General features: G+C 35.8%; 1 protein-coding gene and 1 long non-coding RNA gene across 3 annotated transcripts in view; one reads left to right on the top strand and one right to left on the bottom strand.

Moving 5' to 3' along the window:
• The window catches only part of LOC144382359 (uncharacterized), a 128,090-nt gene that overhangs the window by 71,035 nt on the left and 35,249 nt on the right, over positions 1–21,806 (top strand). The window lies entirely within an intron of this gene.
• Positions 403–21,806, bottom strand: part of ABCD2 (ATP binding cassette subfamily D member 2) — a 69,893-nt gene continuing 48,489 nt past the window's right edge. The window contains exons 8-10 of one of the 2 annotated variants that reach the window (XM_036074444.2): positions 13,916–14,000; positions 9,277–9,402; positions 403–4,200 (exon numbers count right to left, since the gene is read on the bottom strand). In XM_036074444.2, the coding sequence (XP_035930337.1) occupies positions 3,981–4,200; positions 9,277–9,402; positions 13,916–14,000 (431 nt within the window). In that variant the 3' untranslated portion in view covers positions 403–3,980. The remainder of the gene's footprint in view (positions 4,201–9,276; positions 9,403–13,915; positions 14,001–21,806) is intronic. The other variant, XM_036074445.2, reaches the window with a different exon arrangement.

Below are 21,806 nucleotides of genomic sequence, written 5' to 3' on the forward strand. Positions count from 1 at the left end.
TTCATAGTACTACATAAGGTTGCACATCATACAACTTGTAAATGAAGTGTATGTAGACACATACCCAATAGTCATTTAAAATATAGAAATAGGGCATTTTCTACCCCTGGAATAATTTGTAATTCCTTTGATTAATCAAATGTTTTTGATGATGATTAAGGAATTCACAAGAAATGTTGAGTTCAAGTAACTGCTCATTGGACAGAGACTATACTATAGAGTATTCACACATAGCCACATTCTAGCTTAGCTACATCGTGATTTTTACCCTGAAGGACATTTTTCTCACTTGCTTTCATTAACACAAACCCTGTGTATAAGTGTAGATAACTGGTTTTGGGAATTTCACGATAAAAACTGTAAAGCAGTTTAGTACTTGGTAATCAGGAAAGGCACCAACAATGGAAGAAGGGATTTGCTTTTAATAAAAATATTTTATACATCCATCTGAAAGTTCTCATGTGGCAAACATGACAAGTACAACTCTAAAACATATTTGACATACCTAAAGGTATATCGGCAGAAATGTCAATACCCTGGGTTATACATTTCTAAATGAGCATACTATTTGCCCATAAAGTAATTCTATCAAAGTCATCTCTTTTAATCAATGATTTAATAATCATTACCATTTTCTGTGCGTCTCAGAAGTGTGTAACATTCTCCAGATCTAGGTTCCAGTGTGTAACAAATTTTTCTAGGCTTATGGAATCAAAAAATTATTCCAAACAGATTTTAATAGGCTAAGCCTATTGCCAAATATGAAATTATACTTGGGGCCAATGTCTCAAATAAAAAACTAACATATTCATTTATACCTTTACTGGCAGAGCAAAGTTTGACACAAAACCCAAATTACTGTCAAGGGAAAACCATTCCTATTGTAAACAAATGTAAACTTGAGTTGAATATCAGGATATATCATTTTCCTTGAGATTCCTGGAGAGGGATTTTTTAAACATTATTGTGTTTACCAGAACACACACTATTTTAGACTCATGCTTGGCCTAACACTACATGATGGAGAAATAAAATGCAACATTTTCAGGGAATGCAGCTTATTTTCCAAGTTCAAAAGTTAGCCAAAAATGCCCATTTACAAATCTAAGCTCCATTAAACTTACAGCTTTCTTTGACAAAACACCAAAATCCCAGAAGTCAAAAGTTTGCGCAAATAGATGGTAAATACATGGTAAAAGTACTTTGAAAATTGAAACATTTTCTTTTTCCTTTCCGCATCCACCCTCTTTAATTTCTCAATCTTGTTCACATTTTTTTGTAAAATCTAAGAATTGTAAAATATGGTATACTCATTGGACCATTTTGGAATTGGTTAAATGGTACATCAAAACAAATTCAAATCACAGACTTTTTTCCCCTCCAAGTTAAAGGATATTGGTCCGTGATGAAAATTCAGAAAATAAATAGGCACAAAAAAGCTCATGTAAAACATGTTTTTCTTAGAACTGTAACATTTAAATTACAGTGTGTACAGTTTTAGTACAGAATTTTAAACATCCTCGAATCCTGTACATTATAAATAATGAATCCTATTTACTTCAGCTCACTGGTAGAATGTATCAAATAAGGGATAATTACAAATCTAATATTTGTTTTGGCATTCATTTCTAGGTTTCAAAACACAATATATCATGTCCTAAATGCTTTATTTTTCAAATTGTGAATTAAGGCATGGAAATTATGCACGTTTCAAACGAGGACTTTTCATTTTCTTCTTGTACCTTGAAAAGTTAACTTAAAACACTTGCCTCAGACTGTTCCCTACAGCAGTAGAAACTGAGTAACTGCTAATATAGAAGTTAAGATTAATGGGGCACCTGGGTGGCTCAGTTGGTTAAGCGACTGCCTTCAGCTCAGGTCATGATCCTGGAGTCCCGGGATCGAGTCCCACATCGGGCTCCCTGCTCGGCAGGGAGTCTGCTTCTCCCTCTGACCCTCCCCCCTCTCATGCTCTCTCTCTCTCATTCTCTCTCTCAAATAAATAAATAAAATCTTAAAAAAAAAAAAAGAAGTTAAGATTAATGGATGATTGTTATCAAATTTAAGTTTTGGCTCTGTGAATTTTTTTAAATCTTTGATACCTGCCTCACTTTTCTAATAGGAAGTAGCAGTACCTGACAAAAGGATATGAATACCTAAAGATACTAACAGAAAAACCTAGACAGTTGTACTGATTATGATTTTATACTGCATTCCTTCATATGAGATGGTTACATTTATCCATAACTAACAATGTCTTAATTAGCATGGCAGAATTGAGAATGTGAAAATGTCATGCTGTTCAACTACAGTCATCATGAATGACTTCCAGGTACTCTACCACCTGAAAAAGTCTGGGAATCACTGACTTAGCATTGATTACGGTTGTGTCTAAATATGTAAATAAATCCCCAAACCACTAACAACCGATCATTCTCATTTTTCCTGGCCTATCAACATGATGGCATAGGCAGTAGGAGATTAAAATGCCAGGTCTAGCTTGTGCACTTCCAATGTCAGGGCACACGAATAGGTAAGATTTATTTTATATGGACTATTCCATGCAGATTCTTTCTCATTATGTTCACTAAATATTAAATTTACCTATAACACAATGAATTTCCCCTCTGATTGCTGGCTGTAGAGGTATGTTAATATTGAGTACGAGTGCATAGTTGCTGAAAAATTTGCTAACTTTCTTGGCTCATTTTAAACCACAGCCCAGTGACCTTTCTTTGTATTTAATTTCCACATCTTGTAAACAATAACCAAATAATAATACCACTAACATTACCAAATCTATTTTCTTTTCAACATCTCATCTAACTTTTATTGAAGTTATAGCCCAGTTAGATTTCGAGGATGATAGTGGAAAGTAGAAATAGCACTGGATCAAGGAATCAGGAGAACTTCATTTGATCCTTGGATCTGTCCCTAAATAAATTGCATAATTAAGGCAAGTCTGAGTGTCAATTTTCTCAAAAGCGAATGAGGTAAATAATAGTTGCCTCAAAAGATTGCCATAAGAAATAAAATGAAATTATATAAATGAGGATTGTAAATTATAAAGTGCTTTTTCATTGTACGTTATTACTACTGTGATTTTGAGAATCCCTATATTCTATTATAGCACTGCTATTTAAAAATGTGGTGGACTCGTCCTTTGAGCACAAAAACAAGCTGAGTATTTCTGGACAGAAGCTGCAGTAGATAATGCTGCCAAGCAAAGTAACAGGCTGAGACATACATTGTTGGGATACTCCTTTTCTGTATTGGCAATTTGCTTCTTAAAATGAATGAGTTTATTAACAAATATGTAAGATTCTCATTAAAACTAATTTGTTATGTGCTCATAGTAAGATGCTCAAAATCTAAAATTTAAAAATATGGCATTTTATACATCTTTAGCCATGCTTCTTTCTTTCAACCACTGCCATTAAAATAATTTTTTTCATATTGAAATTATTTATCAAACTGTCAGCTATTTTGTATACAGGGTTTCGTTGATCACGAGTAATGATGAACATGAATTCTACCTATTAAACCTAATAACCATAAGTGGACTGAAATGTTATTCAAACTTCTAATTTTGAAACCAGGCACCTGATTTCAAACCATATACTGTTCTTAAGTTGTTCCATCCTCAAGATATCTTCCATGTTTGTTAAGAACTTCAGGCACATCACATACACATAGTAAATCTGGTATTCTTCATAAATTCACCTAGAAAATCCTGTTTGACAGGTGAATTATGCCTTCACTAGGAATTAGTATAAGCCAAAATGACTAATCTCACATAACGCATTTGTTTATTTTCTTCTGAAAAGTCAGATCATATATTTCCTTGATGCTAAAATTTTATAAAACACTTCTTACTTCCTTATTTTCTTTGTGCTTAGCTTAAACACAATGCATGCACTGTAACAGACTGTCTTTGAGTCTTTACCTAAAAAGTAACTTTTAAAACATGTCAAAACAAATTAGGATGTCTCATCTTCATTTTTCATTGTTTTCAGCACTGAGTCTTCTCCCAAAATTTTACATAGTTCATTGAGTCTCTGTTGCATTTTGGGAATTCCAGCTAGCTGAGATTCTAGCTTTTGTTTTTCTTCACTCAGTGTTAAACGGATAGCAGTATCCAATTGTTCAAAGCGCCAACCTCCTTCGCCATCAAACTGTAATAAATGAGTGTGGTATTTCCTGCATAATTAAAATGAAATAATATTATTAGCAATAATTGTGAAAAGCCATTTTAGGTTTATCATTCCAGTTGACATTCAAAGGCAAATTTTAAGTAAGGTGCCTATTTTACATTTGATTTTCAAGAATCCCTCAAGAGGTTGAATATTGTGATTTTTTTTAACTCCAGAAGTCATTGATCTCTTGGAAATTCTATTGCTTATATTAAATTTCTTTTATATTCTGAATGTATATGAAGTACTAAGGAAGACATGCTGTTTCTATCTATTTAATTTATCTTCAAACCCACTATGACTCCTGAATAAATATCAAAGCTTAGTTAGAATGGGAATAAGGAAAGGAAGCTGAGGAAAGAAAGTAAAAATTTTAGAGGTTATACAGGAAAAAAAAAAAACAACCTAAGAAAAATAAAGGAAATACAAAGGGTGGCTGGGTGGCTCAGTCAGTTGAGCGTCGGACTCTTGATCTAAGTTTGGGTCTTGATCTCAGGGTTGTGAGTACCATGCAGAGTGTGGAGCATATTTAAAAAAAAAAAAAGTTTTAAAACACTTTTTAAAAATAAACTCTTTGATAAAAATCTTTTAAAGATACTTCCATGCCTTCATATAATTTAATCTACTTTCTCATGGCTCTGGTTCATAATTAGAAATTTCAGACAGGCATAGAGATTATTTTGTTGATGAGACAAGAGACAATCCATCTTGTCCTGAAGAGAGGCTAAAGTCACTGTGGTTTCTGGGATTTGTGGGGAATGTGTGGAGAGAGTAATGCTAGCAGAGTTGGCCTTGCATGGTTGAGCCGCTCCATTTTGTCACTATGCTGAAGTGGCCCATGTTCCTGTGTGTCCCCAGTTTTCCTGTCTTTTCCTTATAGTTTTTCTTGCTTCTTTTTTTTTTAAGATTTTATTTATTTATTTGAGAGAGAGAGAATGAGAGAGAGAGCACATGAGAGGGGGGAGGGTCAGAGGGCAAAGCAGACTCTCTGCCAAGCAGGGAGCCCAATGTGAGACTCGATCCCGGGACTCCAGGATCATGACCTGAGCCGAAGGCAGTTGCTTAACCAACTGAGCCACCCAGGCGTCCAGTTTTTCTTGCTTCTTGATCCCTTTTAAGCTCTCATCTGTCATTATTTACTATGATCAGTGGGGTTATTTCAAGTAGATTTACTTCCTTTTTTAAACAAGATATAATTCACATGCCATAAACTTATTCTTTTAAGTGTAAAATTCAGTGATTTTTATTTGATTCACAAGCTCATGTAACCATCACTACTATCCAATTCCAGAATATTTTCTTTATCCCCAAAAGAAACCCCATGCCTATTAGCAGTCCCCACCCCTTCGCCCGCCCCCCCCCCCCCGCTCAGCCCCTGCCAATCATCAGTTTCCTTTCTGTCTCTCTGGATTTGTCTATTCTGGGCATTTCATATACTGTAATCATATAATATGTGGCTTTTTGTGACTAACTTCTTTCACTTAAAATGATTTCAAAGTTCATCTAGTTGTAGCATGTATTAGTACTTCCTTCATTTTTATGGCTGAATAATATTCCACTGCATGATTTTACATACTTTATCTATTCATCAACCGAAAAACCTCTGGTTTCATCTCATTTTGATTGGATGGATCATGCTGTAAGATGGGGAAACTAACCTGTGTTAAACTGTGTCTAAAAGAGTAAAAATCACTCTCAAGCTGAAGGTTGAAAGTTCATGTGTTTGATAACATATGACAGAGATGAATGATCTTGTTTTTAATATTCTTGGGCTTTCCTAACGTTGGATTACAACTGGGAGCAATTTTAGAATGCAGTAGTTCTGATCTTGGGCAACTCCTGTCTTCAATGTATACTGAAGGTTTGGCTCGTCGCTCCAGTCCCACAACATTATTTGATTTCTACATGGGAGGAAGAAAATGTATGGGTGCTTCATGACCTGAGATTCAGAGGTATGTTATATATAATGGGCTAAAATAATATTTCAGGGTTTGCCTCAGAGGATTTTAAAGGAAACTATTAACTGAGGCTCATTGGAAATAATCTGTAGACTTCCTGCACTAATAGGATCAAGCTTAGGAAAGTGGTAGGTATAAAGCTATAATTCTATCCAGGAACCAAATAATTTAATAAGCCTCTATAATTGTTGAGCTCTTTGTATACTGATATTGATTTTAATCTTTACAATCAACAATTACCCCTTTGCTGTCATGGGGAAAATATAATACATTTTTTTCTCTCTTCTGAAATCTTTTCAGGGAAAATAAGAATTTCATCTAGGAAGAAAGGCTAATCAGAAATGATGGATCTCTTCAACCTACAATGTCTAAATTAATTCATAATGCAGAAGTAACATGACTTTTAGTTTTATGGGAAAATATACTGTGAATAGCTGCAATTAAAAACACATTTTTCTTGTTAAAAGGCATAAAATTACAGATTTTGTTATTTGCTTTAAAATTTATTTGTCCTCTATACACCTATTAAAAGGGCCAAACATCCAGTACACTGATAACACCAAATGCCCACAAGGCCGTGGAGCAGCAGAAACTCTCATTCGTTGTTGGTTGGATTGCAAAATGGTACAGCCACTTGGGTATACAATTTCGCAGTTTATTTAAAAACTAAACATACTCTTACCATATGATCCAGCAAATTGCACTCCTTGATATTTACCCAAAGGAGTTGAGAAAACTTGTGTCTACCCAAAAACCTTTATATGAATGTTTCTAGCAGATTTATTTATAATTGCCCAAACTGGAAGCGACCAAGATGTCCTAAGGTGAATGGGTAAATAAACTGTCTACATCTAAACAATGGAATATTATTCAGTGCTAAAAAGAAATGAGCTATTGAGCCATGAAAAGACATGGAGAAAATTTAAATGAATATTACTAAGTGAAGAAGCCAAACTGAAAAGGCTACATACTATATGATTCCAGCTATATGACATTCTGAAAAAGGCAAAATTATGGAGACATTAAAGATAGTGGTTTCTATGGCTCGAGGGAAGGGAGGAATGAATAGGAAGAGCACAGAGAATTTTTAGAACAGTAAAAATACTCTGTACAATACTGTAAGGATGGATATATGCAACTATAAATTTGTCCAAACACATAGATTGTACACCACCAAGAGTGAACCCTAATGTAAATTATGGACTTTGGGTCATAATGATGGGTCAATGTAGGTTCATCATTGTAACAAATGTATCACTCTAGTGGAGGATGTTGATAATACGGCTATGCATGTGTGGGGGCAGAGCATATGGGATATTTCTGTTCCTTCCTCTCAATATTTCTGTGACCATAACATTGCTCTAAATAAAATCCTTAAAAACACAACAACAACAAAAACCCATTTGTTCCTTCAGTTGAGAAAAAAAAATGGCTGAACGTGCTTCCAATGACTCTTTAGGCTACTTGAATAAGGAACTGAATGACAGAATAGGATAATAAATCCATTGATAAAGTCAGAAAAAGCACCAGAACTAAGACATAACTCCATGTTATCCCAACATGTGATCAATTAGGAAGGATGTCTGGAAATGACAAGTCCAGAAAGGGCTCAAGAGTTCTGGCGTGGCTCTATGTCATCACTGATTCAGGGATTTATAGACAAATGTCATGTGTCGTGAAAATCCAGTTCCTGTTGGTTTTTCTCAAGGGAAAAGTCAGAGGAATCACACTCATTGCCATGTACTCATCCTGGACTAGATCCAGACCGCTTCTGGAGAGATTAGTAAGTCAGGCTCTTATCACTCCAGATGCCAATTAGTGCTTAATGACAAAGAGACAAACCACAAAGTTCTATAGAAAAGGTCACTTCATGAAATGCTCTATTTTCAGGTCACCTCTCTGAGGGAAAAAATTTTGAAAAATTTGAATGTTTAAATGAAGAGTGAAAATAGATTATTATCGTCTCAATAGAAGTAGAACACAGAATCAAAGAATGTTGAACAATGAAAGCCTGATCTGAACTGCACACTCAGTTAACTCATAATTTTAAAGTAAACATTCTCAATACAGTGAAAAGTCTAGAAGGGCTTCCAGGATTAATTCCAATAAAGCTTGTTACTCAGCCTAGGTTGGAAGTCACGTACATGACGACAGCTTTGGCATAGAATGTGATTAGCCACCTGCTACAGAGAGGGGAGAAGTCCTTTCTGTCCCTTGGAAAATAGGAGGCTAATGCGTATAGAGTCCACTGTAGTTACTAATATACCAAAAGAAAAGATTTTGATTGATGAAACAGAAATATCCAAGTAGTGGAGTATACTATGAATGAACAAGTGTTTTTATGGCTTACATACACGGTGCATTTTGAGTTCCTTATAATAAGAAGAGCAGCATACTATAGTATAGAGAGTGTGATCATGGAAGTTACTTTCCTCATTTTTCTAGTTCTCAGTTTCTTCATCTGTAAAATGGGAATAATTTGACTACCTATACTCAATATAGTGTTGTTATGTGACTTAAATAAAATGAACCTGGAACAGAATAGGTGCTGAATCTGCAACAGCAACTATTATTATGGCGATGAATCAGTACAAAAGTAGGGGAATGGTAAAAATAGTGTTATCATTTTTTTTAAAATAGGGGAAATCCCATTGAGTTTAATGAGCTGTTATTTAGAAAATATTTTCATTCATTTTTCCTTAAAACAAAACCCTTCCCCCAAAAAAGCTTTGTCCCCCTGTGTTTCCTCCATTTGGGAGAATATTAAATTGTGGAATTTTTTTTCCTGGATTTTGTAAAAGGGGCTAAAAAGATGATCTAAAATTACATAAGTATATTTTTCCCTGTACATGCTATGCATTATGAATATTTTCAGTTAAAAAAAATCACTGGATTTTTCTATTTCTTTTCAGAATTATTGGAATGTGATAACCATTTTCAAATAGCGCATTAATCTTATAATGTTAGGTTTAGGGTATCTACACTACCAGTGTTCAATTTAACAGAAATATGGGTAGAAAATAAGTGAAATGTCCTATGCTCTATAGTGAAAGTTTAGGCAAAGTTATCCTCTGAGAATTGTAAAGAAAAACCATCTATTGCAAATTAACATTGGGAACACTCACCACAGAGAAGGCCTGTGTGTTATAGATAGTAAGGAAATTCCAGCCCCTTTTGCAGCCTGAAATATCTTTCCTTCAACATCAATGCTGACAGCACTGGTACATTCATCCAGCAATGCGTATTTTGGTCTTGAAAAAAATAAACACAAATAAATGAATGATTTTCCCATCCGAATTATAAATCTTTACATGGACAATATGAGTTGCCACGTTAACTTCATTAATTTATTTTTTTAAGTACGCTCTACACCCAATGTGAGAGCTTGAACTCACAACCCCAAGATCAGGAGTCACATGCTCTACCGACTGAGCCAGCCAGGTGCCCCACAATGTTAACTTTAAAGGAGCAAAAGAGTATATCACATTATTAAAGGTGATAAATGATAAAGCAAAAGAGCAGTCATCCTCCCTCTTTGGATTAGAATATTATATTCTTCTGCAATTTTAAATAGATTTCCTGATGCCTGCTCTCTATACAATAAGCTTTATTGTTATGCAGATGGGTGAATCATGGGTATGAGACATAGGAAAGATGAGGCAGGTCACTGAGTGCATTTTCCCACAGAAGGCAAGTTCATTCCTGGTGACAGGTTCTGACTAATTACATGAAAAATACATTACAGTAGCTACTTATCAAACAGGCCAAAAGCCCTGTTAGCAAAGATTTATTGAGAAGATAACTTTATCAACAATGTAAGTACCAAAGCATGATTAACGGAATTTCGTTGCTGCAAGATTCCGCAAAAGGTAGTGTGCCTAATCTGACAAATTTAGAGTGGGCATTTAACCTGGTAACATTGAGACCATGCTTTGCAATCAAATTCTTAAGGGGAAAAAATCGGTATATATTTTTTCTGATTATACTCAGTAAGTTATTTTTCCAGCTTGATTTTTACTTTGGAAATGACTTTCCACTACTGTCAGAGGCACCTAACGTTTGCTACCATTTCCTTCTGTTTATTCTCTTCCTTTCTTCTAAGCCCCCCTGCTCTTATCTTTCTTTTTTCCTTTCCCTGTCTTCGTTCAAGCCTATCTGGACTTTAGGTACGTATTTGGTACCCAGCAACATGACTTAGCTTTGTTAATGGGACCAAAGGTCAACACATGCACTGTCATCTATTATTTATTTCAGAGCTGAAAATCAGTATCAAGTATTTACCAAGACAATTTCCTCCATGAAGATACTCTGATCTTTAAAAATAAATGACAATGAAAAGGTAAACATTAAAGCCAGTAATAACTTCTCCTTCACCATACTTATTTAGCACTTTAAATTGTTTTTATAAGCTGGATTTATTTACTGGTAGGATCCTGTTACCTATTCCAGGGAGGATAGTCAAGGCTAATAGATGCAGGAGTCAAGATAGCTTTAATACCCCGTTTGACTTTAATAACTGCTCTCCATGCAAAGAAATGAAAGATCACTGGAGATTCGCCATAACATCAACAGAAATAGTGCTGGTTGGCTTTTGGTTACTGTTCTGATTAACTATTAAGCACTACTTCTTTGTCTCAGAGTTGGTTACTATTTTGTGTATAACTTTTTTAAGTAGAAAAAAGGGAGAAGAAAAGGAAGAATAAAAGAGAGCAATTTGAGATAAATTTTTCTTTTTCTGTGTAAATCTCTTTCTAGTAATTTAGTTATTTATTATACTGTGTCATTTTTCAGAGTGCTTTGAGCTAAACAGAGAAGAGATGCCATCTTAGAATTAGAAATAAAGTATATGTCTTACACTCAGTTGTCATGGTAATCCTTAGGCTAGCAGATGCAAGATAGATTCCATACTTTTGTTCTTTTGTTTTCTTGGCGGAACTGGTGTGTGTGTGTGTGTGTGTGTGTGTGTGTGTGTGTTGCTCATCTTCACGGATCTCTCTATAGGTCACTAAATTTTCTTTCTATTGGTATGCTTGTAACTTGATATTTATTTAGTCTCACATTGTATCCAAAATATTTTAGATACCAAGTATCAACTATTTATTTCAAGTTACAAGTACTTAAAAATCTCTTTGGGTTGAGATTAATGCCTCTTGCTCTTTGTTACAGGGTTTATTTTATTAACACACCAACACAGTGAGAAATTTATCATCGCATTTTACATTCCATCATATTATATTTCACCCACTATGCTGGTGATCATATTACTGAATATTTATGGACAAGGCTCAAACAGATTCGGGGGATAGTGGGTAACAGCTGGTCATAAATGTCAAACAGTAAAGTTTACTCTTGAATCTCACCCCATCATCTGAGAAAGGGGCATTCTAAAATACACTGCACTAAAAATTCTGAGTTAGCAAATTTTGGTTTGTAATTTTTTAGCTTGCCATATTCATTCTTAAAAGTTTTTATTTAAATTCTAGTTAGTTAACATACAGTGTGATATTAGTTTCAGGTGTACAATGTAGTGATTCAACACTTACATACATCACCCGGTGCTCATCACAATAAATGTCCTCCTTAATCCCCTTCACCTATTTCACCCATCCCCCCACCGACCTCCCCTCTGGTAACCATCACTTTGTTCTCTATAGTTAAGAATCTCTTTCTTGGTTTGCCTCTTTTTCTCTCTTTTTTTCCCTTTGCTCATCTGTTTTGTTTCTTTTTTTATTATTATTATTTAAATTTAATTAACCAATATATAGTACATCATTAGTTTCAGGTATAGAGTTCAGTTATTGATTAGTTGCATATAACACCCAGTGCTCATCACATCACGTGCCCTCCTTAATGCCCATTACCCAGTGTTTTGTTTCTTAAATTCCACATGAGTGAAATCAATATGATACTTGTCTTTCTTGGACTGACTTATTTTGCTTAGCACTAGCTCCATCCATGTCAATGCAAATTAGCTTGCCATATTCTTGAGCTAACCATGCACATTATTATAAATACCATGTTATTTTTTTCTTTTTCTTTTAATTTTTTATTTAAATGTAACTTAGTTAACATATAGTGTATTATTAGCTTCAGGGGTAGAATTTAGTGCTTCATCAGTTGCACATCACACCCAGTGCTCATTCCATCAAGTGCCTTCCCAAATGCCCATCACCCAGTTACCCCATCCCCCCACCCACATCCCCTCTAGCAACTCTCCGTTTGTTCCCTGTAGTTGAGTCTTTTATGGTTTGCCTCCCTCTCTGTTTTATTTTATTTTTCCTTCCCTTCCCCTAAGTTCATCTGTTTTGTTTCTTAAATTCCAAATACCATGTTATTAATACAATATTTTTTCTTATTAAAAAACTCTAGCTAGATACTACATACAGGCCCAAAATAGAGTCACTTGTGCTAGGTCCATGTCACCAAACTGGGGCTTAATATCTAACCTAATTGCAGGTTCAACCTTCCCCAGGAATGTAATCTGAACCGGTCAGTCTAGAATTTCCTGGTCAGCATTGGTGAGGTAATCCACCTAATTAAGACCCTTTAGACTCCCTGTAAGAGGTGAGTTTGTTCATGACTTCCTTGTCCTACTTTTAAAAACTATTCCCTTTCTGTAGCCCTCTGGAGCTCCTCTCTACTTGCTAGATGGGATGCTGTCTTATTCATGAATTGTTCAATAAAGCCAATTGTTTCTTTAAAATTTACCTGAATTTTTGTTATTTAACATAGGTAATGAGAAAATAGATTTTTTTTTACTTATCTAAATTTTCTACTTTTATGAAATGTACATATAATTATATTTTAATAAAATTATTTAAATAATATGTTCCTTTTTCAATGATAAAAGATTAAGAGAGAGACAGAGGCAGAGAGAGATCTTTTTCAGAAAAGAATAGGACAGATAAGAAGAATATTTCAGAATAGGCTTAATATTTCTTTCCAGCCTCTTGTGCTTGGTATCCTTGAACCTCAAAAGGCTATGAAGCTGATTGCAGAGAGAAAAGTTTTATCAAGAGAAATTATTTGCTGTATCTCTCTTTTTCTGAGTCCATTAAGACCTATGCTGGTTGGTTCCTTTTTGCATTAGATAAGTGTCTGATTTTTAAGGAGGAGAGCACTACTGAACTTAAAAGACTACTGAGTGCTTGAAAAGTTAATTTAGTTTGAATTTAATAATTTAATTCAGAAGTAGTATTGAATGCCTACCTACTGTGTTCACCACAATATAATAGTAGTTATGTATTCATCACATTTTAAAATTAGTAATAATCTTTTCAAACTTAGGATATGTGAAAATTTAATTTTGTCATCTAACATTACTCAACCTAAGAAATAGAAAAAAAGACTGGGAGATTTCCAACACATGAAAAAAAATAACAAGAAAATTAAACCTGTAAATTCTAAGCATTTGTTTTTCCTTTTTTCTTTCTTTTTTATTTGAGTATAGTTAACACACAGTGTTACATTAGTTTCAGGTATACAACAGAGTGATTGGACAAGTTTATACATTAGGCTATGTTCACCGCAAATGTAGCTGCATCTGTCACCAGACAACACTATTACAATGTCACTGACTATATTCCTTATGCTGTGCCTTTTTTCTGTGATTTATTCATTCCATAACTGGAAGCCTGTATCTCCCACTCTCTTTCACCCATTTTGCCCACCCCTCCATTCCCCAGGAAGATATTTTTAAACTAAAGATGAGGACATCGAATCCTGTCCAAAGATTTTTTTTAGTTACAACGATGGCATACTTACCTATGATAAAACATGCGAGCCATGCCCATTCTTTGCTTTTCCCCTCCTGACAGAACATCTTTCCAGTCCATAACAGCATCCCATCCTTAAAAACATATAACAATATATATTTTTATAAGGCATTTGTTTGTTACTGTTTTTACCCTGGACAATCGATTCCTGGCAAGTTTAAATTATTGATGCAAAGGACCTCGTATTTTACAGAACATATGCCTGGATAAACTAGAGGGCCTCATTTATAAGCATTTTGTTTTAGATTTCATATTTTTTTTTATTTTTTTAAAGATTTTATTCATTCATTTGACAGAGAGAGAGACAGTGAGAGAGGGAACACAAGCAGGGGGAGTGGGAGAGAGAGAAGCAGACTTCCTGCTGAGCAGAGAGCCCGATGTGGGGCTCCATCCCAGGACTCTGGGATCATGACCTGAGCCAAAGGCAGACACTTAACAACTGAGCTACCCAGGCACCCTGGATTTCATATTTTTTAATGGTAATAATTCCTTATACTGATAAAACATGTTCTAAGAATTCCAAATACGGACACTTTTAAAATTTGTTTGTTTCTGAATATCTCTAAAAAGTTGGTATACTTATGCTTATTTTGGAGGATGGTAGAAGAAAAGACCAACAATTTACACAGGCCTATTGCAAAGTCTACAAAGAATAAGACAGAAACTAACTTAAATGGCTTCCATGTGCCTGGTACTTTATATGAGTTTTCTCATCATCTATTCCACAACCTTTTGAGCTAGATCTTACTGGTTGCATTTTATAAGGGGGTAAATTGAAATCCACAGAATAGTCTAAGTTTGCACAGCTAGAGATCAGAGCTAAGATTTATATGTAGGTCTACCTTCACACCACCTCTCACAACATCTTAACTACTGACTTTCTGTTGGATATTTATATAAAAAGCAAGGCTTCTATTTTTAAAATCGGTTACATATATGCATACTGATGTAGAAATGTACTGGAATATTTTTTTATATGAAAAACCAAGCTGCAGAATTTTGTGTGTGTGTAGATATATACATGCATATACATTTATATAAATTATGATTGCATTTCTATAAACACACACACACAACAAACCCCTCCAGGAATGGAATGATGAGACTTTTACTTTCTCAGTTACACATTTTTATATTTGAAAATTTGATGATTTTTATTATTTTTATGGCTGTATTTTGTAACAAGAAAAGCTTATGCAAAAACAAAACCATGGGGCCTATGAGAGATAGGGCCATATCAAATATTTATCTGTGGGAATATCAGAAAATAGATCAGAGTAGGCAAAGTCTGATTTTCAAAGAGCAAAATGACTGCCAAAACTTGACACATACACTCAGGACAACAATTCCAAATCCCAAGTATTCAAGGCTTAATTCTCTCATTTGGAAAAAATTCAGGCTCTTTGCCCTATTCCTTATCCCTCAACTAAATTTTCACCTTTATTAAACTTTCTAAATAAACTTGGACAAAGGGAAAGAAAATAGGAAGTAGAGTCTTTGTTGTTTTTTGTGCACTAGATTGAAAAGATTTTCCCTATTTCTTAATAATACTCCCCAGTGGGTACCACTGTTCATTTTCTTGAGTGAAATTCCAGGAATTTTCTGTTCATTTAAAAACATATCCTTACAATTTTATACTAGGAAAAAAATCTCAAAATGTCATCTGGTTTAAAGTTCTTGCTTCTAGTGAAAACTGTTGAAATACAATTTTTCTCTATAACTGAATTTTATAGCATTTATGAAACATAAGCAAGGATTTGAAAAATAAGTTCAGATTGCTACAAAATGGAGAAATAGTCTGGGCTTAATTTTTTTTTTTCCCCTGCCAACTGAGAAAGCACAAGAGAAAAGTATTTGGGTCAAAGGAAACTTTAGCCTTACATATTTAAATAAAATCATGTCCTCTGTTCCACTAAACCCAAAAGTTTTAGTAGGCAATATTGCTTGATCATAGAACATATAAATCAAAACTCTGAGTTATAATTTCACCTCTGATGATGATTTAGTGAGCCGAGGCCAGCAAAGAAAACATTTTTCCTGCTTCCTTGAGATGTACATAATGCTCTAGTTCATGTTAACATTTGTTAACACTTTTACTCCTGTCTATTTCGTAACCTCTTTCATAGAATGAAACATACTTTTTATTTTTTTAATTTTTTTAAAATTTTATTTTATTATGTTATGTTAATCACCATACATTACATCATTAGTTTTTGATGTAGTGTTCCATGATTCATTGTTTGCGTATAACACCCAGTGCTCCATGCAGTATGTGCCCTCCTTAATACCCATCACTGGGCTAACCCATCCCCCCCCCCCCAGAACCCTCAGTTTGTTTCTCAGACTCCATAGTCTTTCATGGTTCGTCTCCCCCTCTGATTTCCTCCCCTTCATTTTTCCCTTCCTACTATCTTCTTTTTTTTAACATATAATGTATTATTTGTTTCAGAGGTACAGGTCTGTGATTCAGCAGTCTTACACAATTCACAGCACTCACCACAGCACATACCCTTCTAATACTATGTTGAATAGCAGTGGTGATAGTGGACATCCCTGCCGTGTTCCTGACCTTAGGGGGAAAGCTCTCAGTTTATCCCCATTGAGAATGATATCTGCTGTGGGTTTTTCATAGATGGCTTTTATGATATTGAGGTATGTACCCTCTCTGCCTATACTCTGAAGAGTTTTGATCAAGAAAGGATGCTGTACTTTGTCAAATGCTTTTTCTGCATCTATTGAGAGGATCATATGGTTCTTGTTCTTTCTTTTATGAATGTATTTTATCACATTGATCGATTTGCGGATGTTGAACCAACCTTGCAGCCCAGGGATAAATCCCACTTGGTCGTGGTGAATAATCCTTTTAATGTACTGTGGGATCCTATTGGCTAGTATTTTGGTGAGAATTTTTGCATCTGTGTTCATCAAGGATATTGGTCTGTAATTCTTTTTGATGTGGAATTTGTCTGGTTTTGGGATCAAGGTAATGGTGGCCTCATAAAATGAGTTTGGAAGTTTTCCTTCCATTTCTATTTTTTGGAACAGTTTCAGAAGAATAGGTATTAATTCTTCTTTAAGTGTTTAGTAGAACTCCCCTGGGAAGCCGTCTGGCCCTGGGCTTTTGTTTGTTGGGAGATTTTTGATAACTGCTTCAATTTCCTTAGTAGTGATAGGTCTGTTCAGGTTTTCTATTTCTTCCTGGTTCAGTTTTGGTAGTTGATACATCTCTAGGAATGCATCCATTTCTTCCAGATTATCTAATTTGCTGGCATATAGTTGCTCATAATATGTTCTTATAATTGTTTGTATTTCTTTGGTGTTGGTTGTGATCTCTCCTCTTTCATTCATGATTTTGTTGATTTGGGTCATTTCTCTTTTCTTTTTGATAAGTCTGGCCAGGGGTTTATCGATCTTGTTAATTCTTTCAAAGAACCAGCTCCTAGTTTCGTTGATCTGTTCTACTGTTCTTTGGTTTCTATTTCATTGATTTCTGCTCTGATCTTTATTATTTCTCTTCTCCTGCTGAGTTTAGGCTTTCTTTGCTGTTCTTTATCCAGCTCCTTTAGGTGTAGGGTTAGGTTGTGTATTTGAGACCTTTCCTGTTTCTTAAGAAAGGCTTGTATTGCTATATACTTTCCTCTTAGGACTGCCTTTGTTACATCCCAAAGATTTTGAACAGTTGTGTTTTCATTTTCATTTGTTTCCATGAATTTTTTTTAACTCTTCTTTAATTTCCTGGTTGACCCATTCATTCTTTAGTAGGATGCTCTTTAGCCTCCATGTATTTGAGTTCTTTCCGACTTTCCTCTTGTGATTGAGTTCTAGTATCAAAGCATTGTGGCCTGAAAATATGCAGGGAATGATCCCAATCTTTTGGTACCAGTTGAGACCTGATTTGTGACCCAGGATGTGATCTATTCTGGAGAATGCTCCATGGGCCCTAGAGAAGAATGTGTATTCTGTTGCTTTGGGATGGAATGTTCTGAATATATCTGTGAAGTCCATCTGGTCCAGTGTGTCATTTAAAGTCTTTATTTCCTTGTTGATCTTTTGCTTAGATGATCTGTCCATTTCAGTGAGGGGGGTGTTAAAGTCCCCTACTATTATTGTATTGTTGATGTGTTTCTTTGCTTTTGTTATTAATTGGCTTACATAATTGGCTGCTCCTGTGTTAGGGGCATAGATATTTACAATTGTTAGATCTTCTTGTTGGATAGACCCTTTAAGTAGGATATAATGTCCTTCCTCATCTCTTATTATAGTCTTTGGTTTAAAATCTAATTTGTCTGATACCAGGATTGCCACCCCAGCTTTCTTTTGGTGTCCATTAGCATGGTAAATAGTTTTCCGTCCCCTCACTTTGAATCTGGGTGTGTCTTTGGGTCTAAAATGAGTCTCTTGCAGATAGCATATTGATGGGTCTTGTTTTTTTTATCCAATCTGATAGCCTGTGTCTTTGGATTGGGGCATTTAGCCTATTTACATTCAGGGTAACTATCGAAAGATATGAATTTATTGCCACTGTATTCCTGTAAAGTGACTGTTACTGTATATTGTCTCTGTTCCTTTCCGGTCTATGTTACTTTTAGGCTCTCTTTGCTTAGAGGACCCCTTTCATGTTTCATGTAGGGCTGGTTTCGTGTTTGCAAATTCCTTTAGTTTTTGTTTGTCCTGGAAGCTTTTTATGTCTCCTTCTATTTTCAGTGACAGCCTAGCTGGATATAGTATTCTTGGCTGCATATTTTTCTCATTTAGTGCTCTGAATATATCATGCCAGTCCTTTCTGGCCTGCCAGGTCTCTGTGGATAGGTCTGTTGCCGATCTAATATTTCTACCATTGTAGGTTACAGATCTCTTCTCCCGAGCTGCTTTCAGGATTTTCTCTTTGTCTCTGAGACTTGTCAGTTTTACTATTAGATGTCGGGGTGTTGACCTATTTTTATTGATTTTGAGGGGGGTTCTCTGTGCCTCCTGGTTTTTGATGCCTGTTTCCTTCCCCAAATTAGGGAAGTTCTCTGCTATAGTTTGCTCCAATATACCTTCTGCCCCTCTCTCTCTTTCTTCTTCTTCTGGGATCCCAATTATTCTAATATTGTTTCATCTTATGCTATCACTTATCTCTCGAATTCTGCCCTCGTGATCCAGTAGTTGTTTATCTCTCTTTTTCTCAGAATCTTTATTTTCTATCATTTGGTCTTCTATATCACTAATTCTCTCTTCTGCCTCATTTATTCTAGCAGTTAGAGCCTCCATTTTTTATTGCACCTCATTAATAGCCTTTTTAATTTTGACTTGGTTAGATTTTAGTTCTTTTATTTCTCCAGAAAGGGTTTCTCTAATATCTTCCATGCTTTTTTCAAGCCCAGCTAGTATCTTTAAAATCGTCATTCTGAACTCTAGTTCTGACATATTACTGATTTCCGTATTGATTAGGTCCCTGGCAGTTGGTACTGCCTCTTGTTCTTTTTTTTGAGGTGATTTTTTCCATCTTGTCATTTTGTCCAGAGGAGAATAGATGAATGAGAGAACAAAATGCTAACAGGGTAAAACAACCCCAGAAAAATATACACTAAACAAATCAGAAGAGACCTGAAATCAGAGGAAAAGAAAGGTAAAGGAAGAAAAAAGAAAAGAAAAAGATAAAAAACAAACAAACAAAAAACAGAATATGAGCAAATATGATCAGGCTGCTGCATAGATCAGTGCCATGCACTAGATTTTGGGCGTATTTTGGTTGGTTAGAAGAAAGTGCCTCCCAAAATTTTAAAGAAAGAAAAACTTACACATGTACAAAAATAAGAGTTAATACGATGAAGGGATGGAATATGACTGTAAAGATGAAAATTATAAAAGATTTTATAAAAGGAATTGATAAGATAAGAAGTTGGTTAAAAAAAGAAAGAAGAGGATTTAAAAAAAAGTGGGGGAGAGAATGTGATCAGGCAGGAGACTAGAACAAAGCCATACACTAGATATTTAGGATATATTTTGGTCTGTTAGAAGAAACTGTTTCCCAAAATTTTAAAGAGATAACAGCTTATATATATATATATATATATATATATATATATATATATATATACCAAAAATAAGGTTAACTACTATGAAGCGATAGAATATGACTCTAAAAATGAAAAATAAAAAAGAATTTTTAAAAAAGGGATTGATAAGATGTTGGTTGAAAAAGGGAAAAAGAAAAATCAAAAAAAAAATAGAAAAAGAAATTTTATAAAATTAACTCTGAAAGACTAAAGAATCATGGGAAAAAAGCCATGAATTCTATGTGCAGTATTCCCCTAGTGCTGGAGTTCTGCCATTCTCATTGATCGGTAAACTTGGTCTTGGCTGGCTGTGCTTGCTGATCTTCTGGGGGAGGGGCCTGTTGCTGTGGTTCTCAAATGTCTTTGCCGGAGACGGAATTGCCCTGCCCTTGCCGGTCCGGGCTAAGTAATCTGCTCAGGTTTGCTCTCGGGACCTTTTGTTCCTGCAAGCTTTCCATACAGCTTTGGAGGACAAGAGTGAAAATGGCAGCCTCCCAATCTCTGCCCTGGAGGAGCCAAAAACTTGGGGCCCCACTCCTCAGTGAGCCCCCAGAGAAAAGCAGTCAATCTCTCCCGTCTCACCAGTCTCCCGCTGCACTCCATGCTCACCTGGCCTGTGACTGAGCATTTCTATCTCTGGCTCACAACCCCGTTTGGAGTCTCCAAACCCAGCAGATCCCGGCGGTGCACTCCCGTGCTGCTCCTGGGGTTGGGGGAAGGGGAGTCTCCCCAGATCTGCCTCTTGTTGGGTCCCTGCTGGAAGAGCGGTGGCCTGACTGTGCCGCAGATCATGGTTTATGGCAACTCCGAGCTGAGTACCCATGCCTCGGCTCCGTCTCTGCAGCCGGCTTCCCTGCTCTGATACCTGGGAGCTCTGCCACACTCAGGCACCCCTGGTCTTTGTGTGACCCCGAGGGTCCTGAGACCACACTGTCCCAGCGAGGGTTCCACCCCCCGCTTAGCCACTGGAGCGACATCCCTCAGCAGAGCCAACTTCTAAAAGTCCGATTTTGTGCTCTGCTGCTCTATCACTTGCCGGTAGCAGCTGACGGAGGGCCCCTCCCCCGCCATCTATCTTCCTGAATATGGCCTTGGATTCACTTCTCCGCATGTCCTACCTTCCAGAAAGTGGTCGCTTTTCTGTTCAGAGAGTTGCTGCTATTCTTTTCTTCAATCTCCTGTTGAGTTCGTAGGTGTTCAGAATGGTTTGATCCCTATCTAGATGAATTCCTGGGTCCAGACGGAATTTAGGTCTCCTACTCCTCCACCATCTTGCTCCTCCCCCCGGAAACATAGTTTTTAATTCCATCTTTAACTAAAGCAAAGCATTTCTCTAAGCAAAGTATTAGCTAGTCTAAATAGAACTTCAATAGGCTTCTTCTAAAGTATGTGATGTCCTTGCAAATTTAGGTGCTTTCCAGCTTTGCTTAAAAACATGAAACATGTTTCATGTTTTAAGGATTAAGTGAGTAGAGAGTAGGCTTCCTTGGAATTTTTTTTTATGTGTAAGGATATAACTGTTCTCATTCATGTCTAAGAAGCCAGTAGATAGCATAGCACAGTGGTATAGCCTAGTATGGAACATTGACTTTCAAGTGAGATCTGTATTTGAATCCCTGTCATAACACTTGTGGTAGGCCCCTGGGGAAGTTTCTAAACTTCTGAATTTCACCTGTGAAAGGGGGTTATTAAAACCCACATCATGAGACAGTTATAAATATTAAATAAGATGACAATGTACATTGCTTAATGTATTCTGCAAGGTAAGCACTCAGTAAATCATAACAATTACTGTTACATTATTAAGGTTGAAACATTCTTTAAAGAAGTTCTTAAACT

Source organism: Halichoerus grypus, chromosome 6 (genome assembly GCF_964656455.1).
Source record: "Halichoerus grypus chromosome 6, mHalGry1.hap1.1, whole genome shotgun sequence".
NCBI classification, from domain to species: Eukaryota; Metazoa; Chordata; class Mammalia; order Carnivora; family Phocidae; genus Halichoerus; species Halichoerus grypus.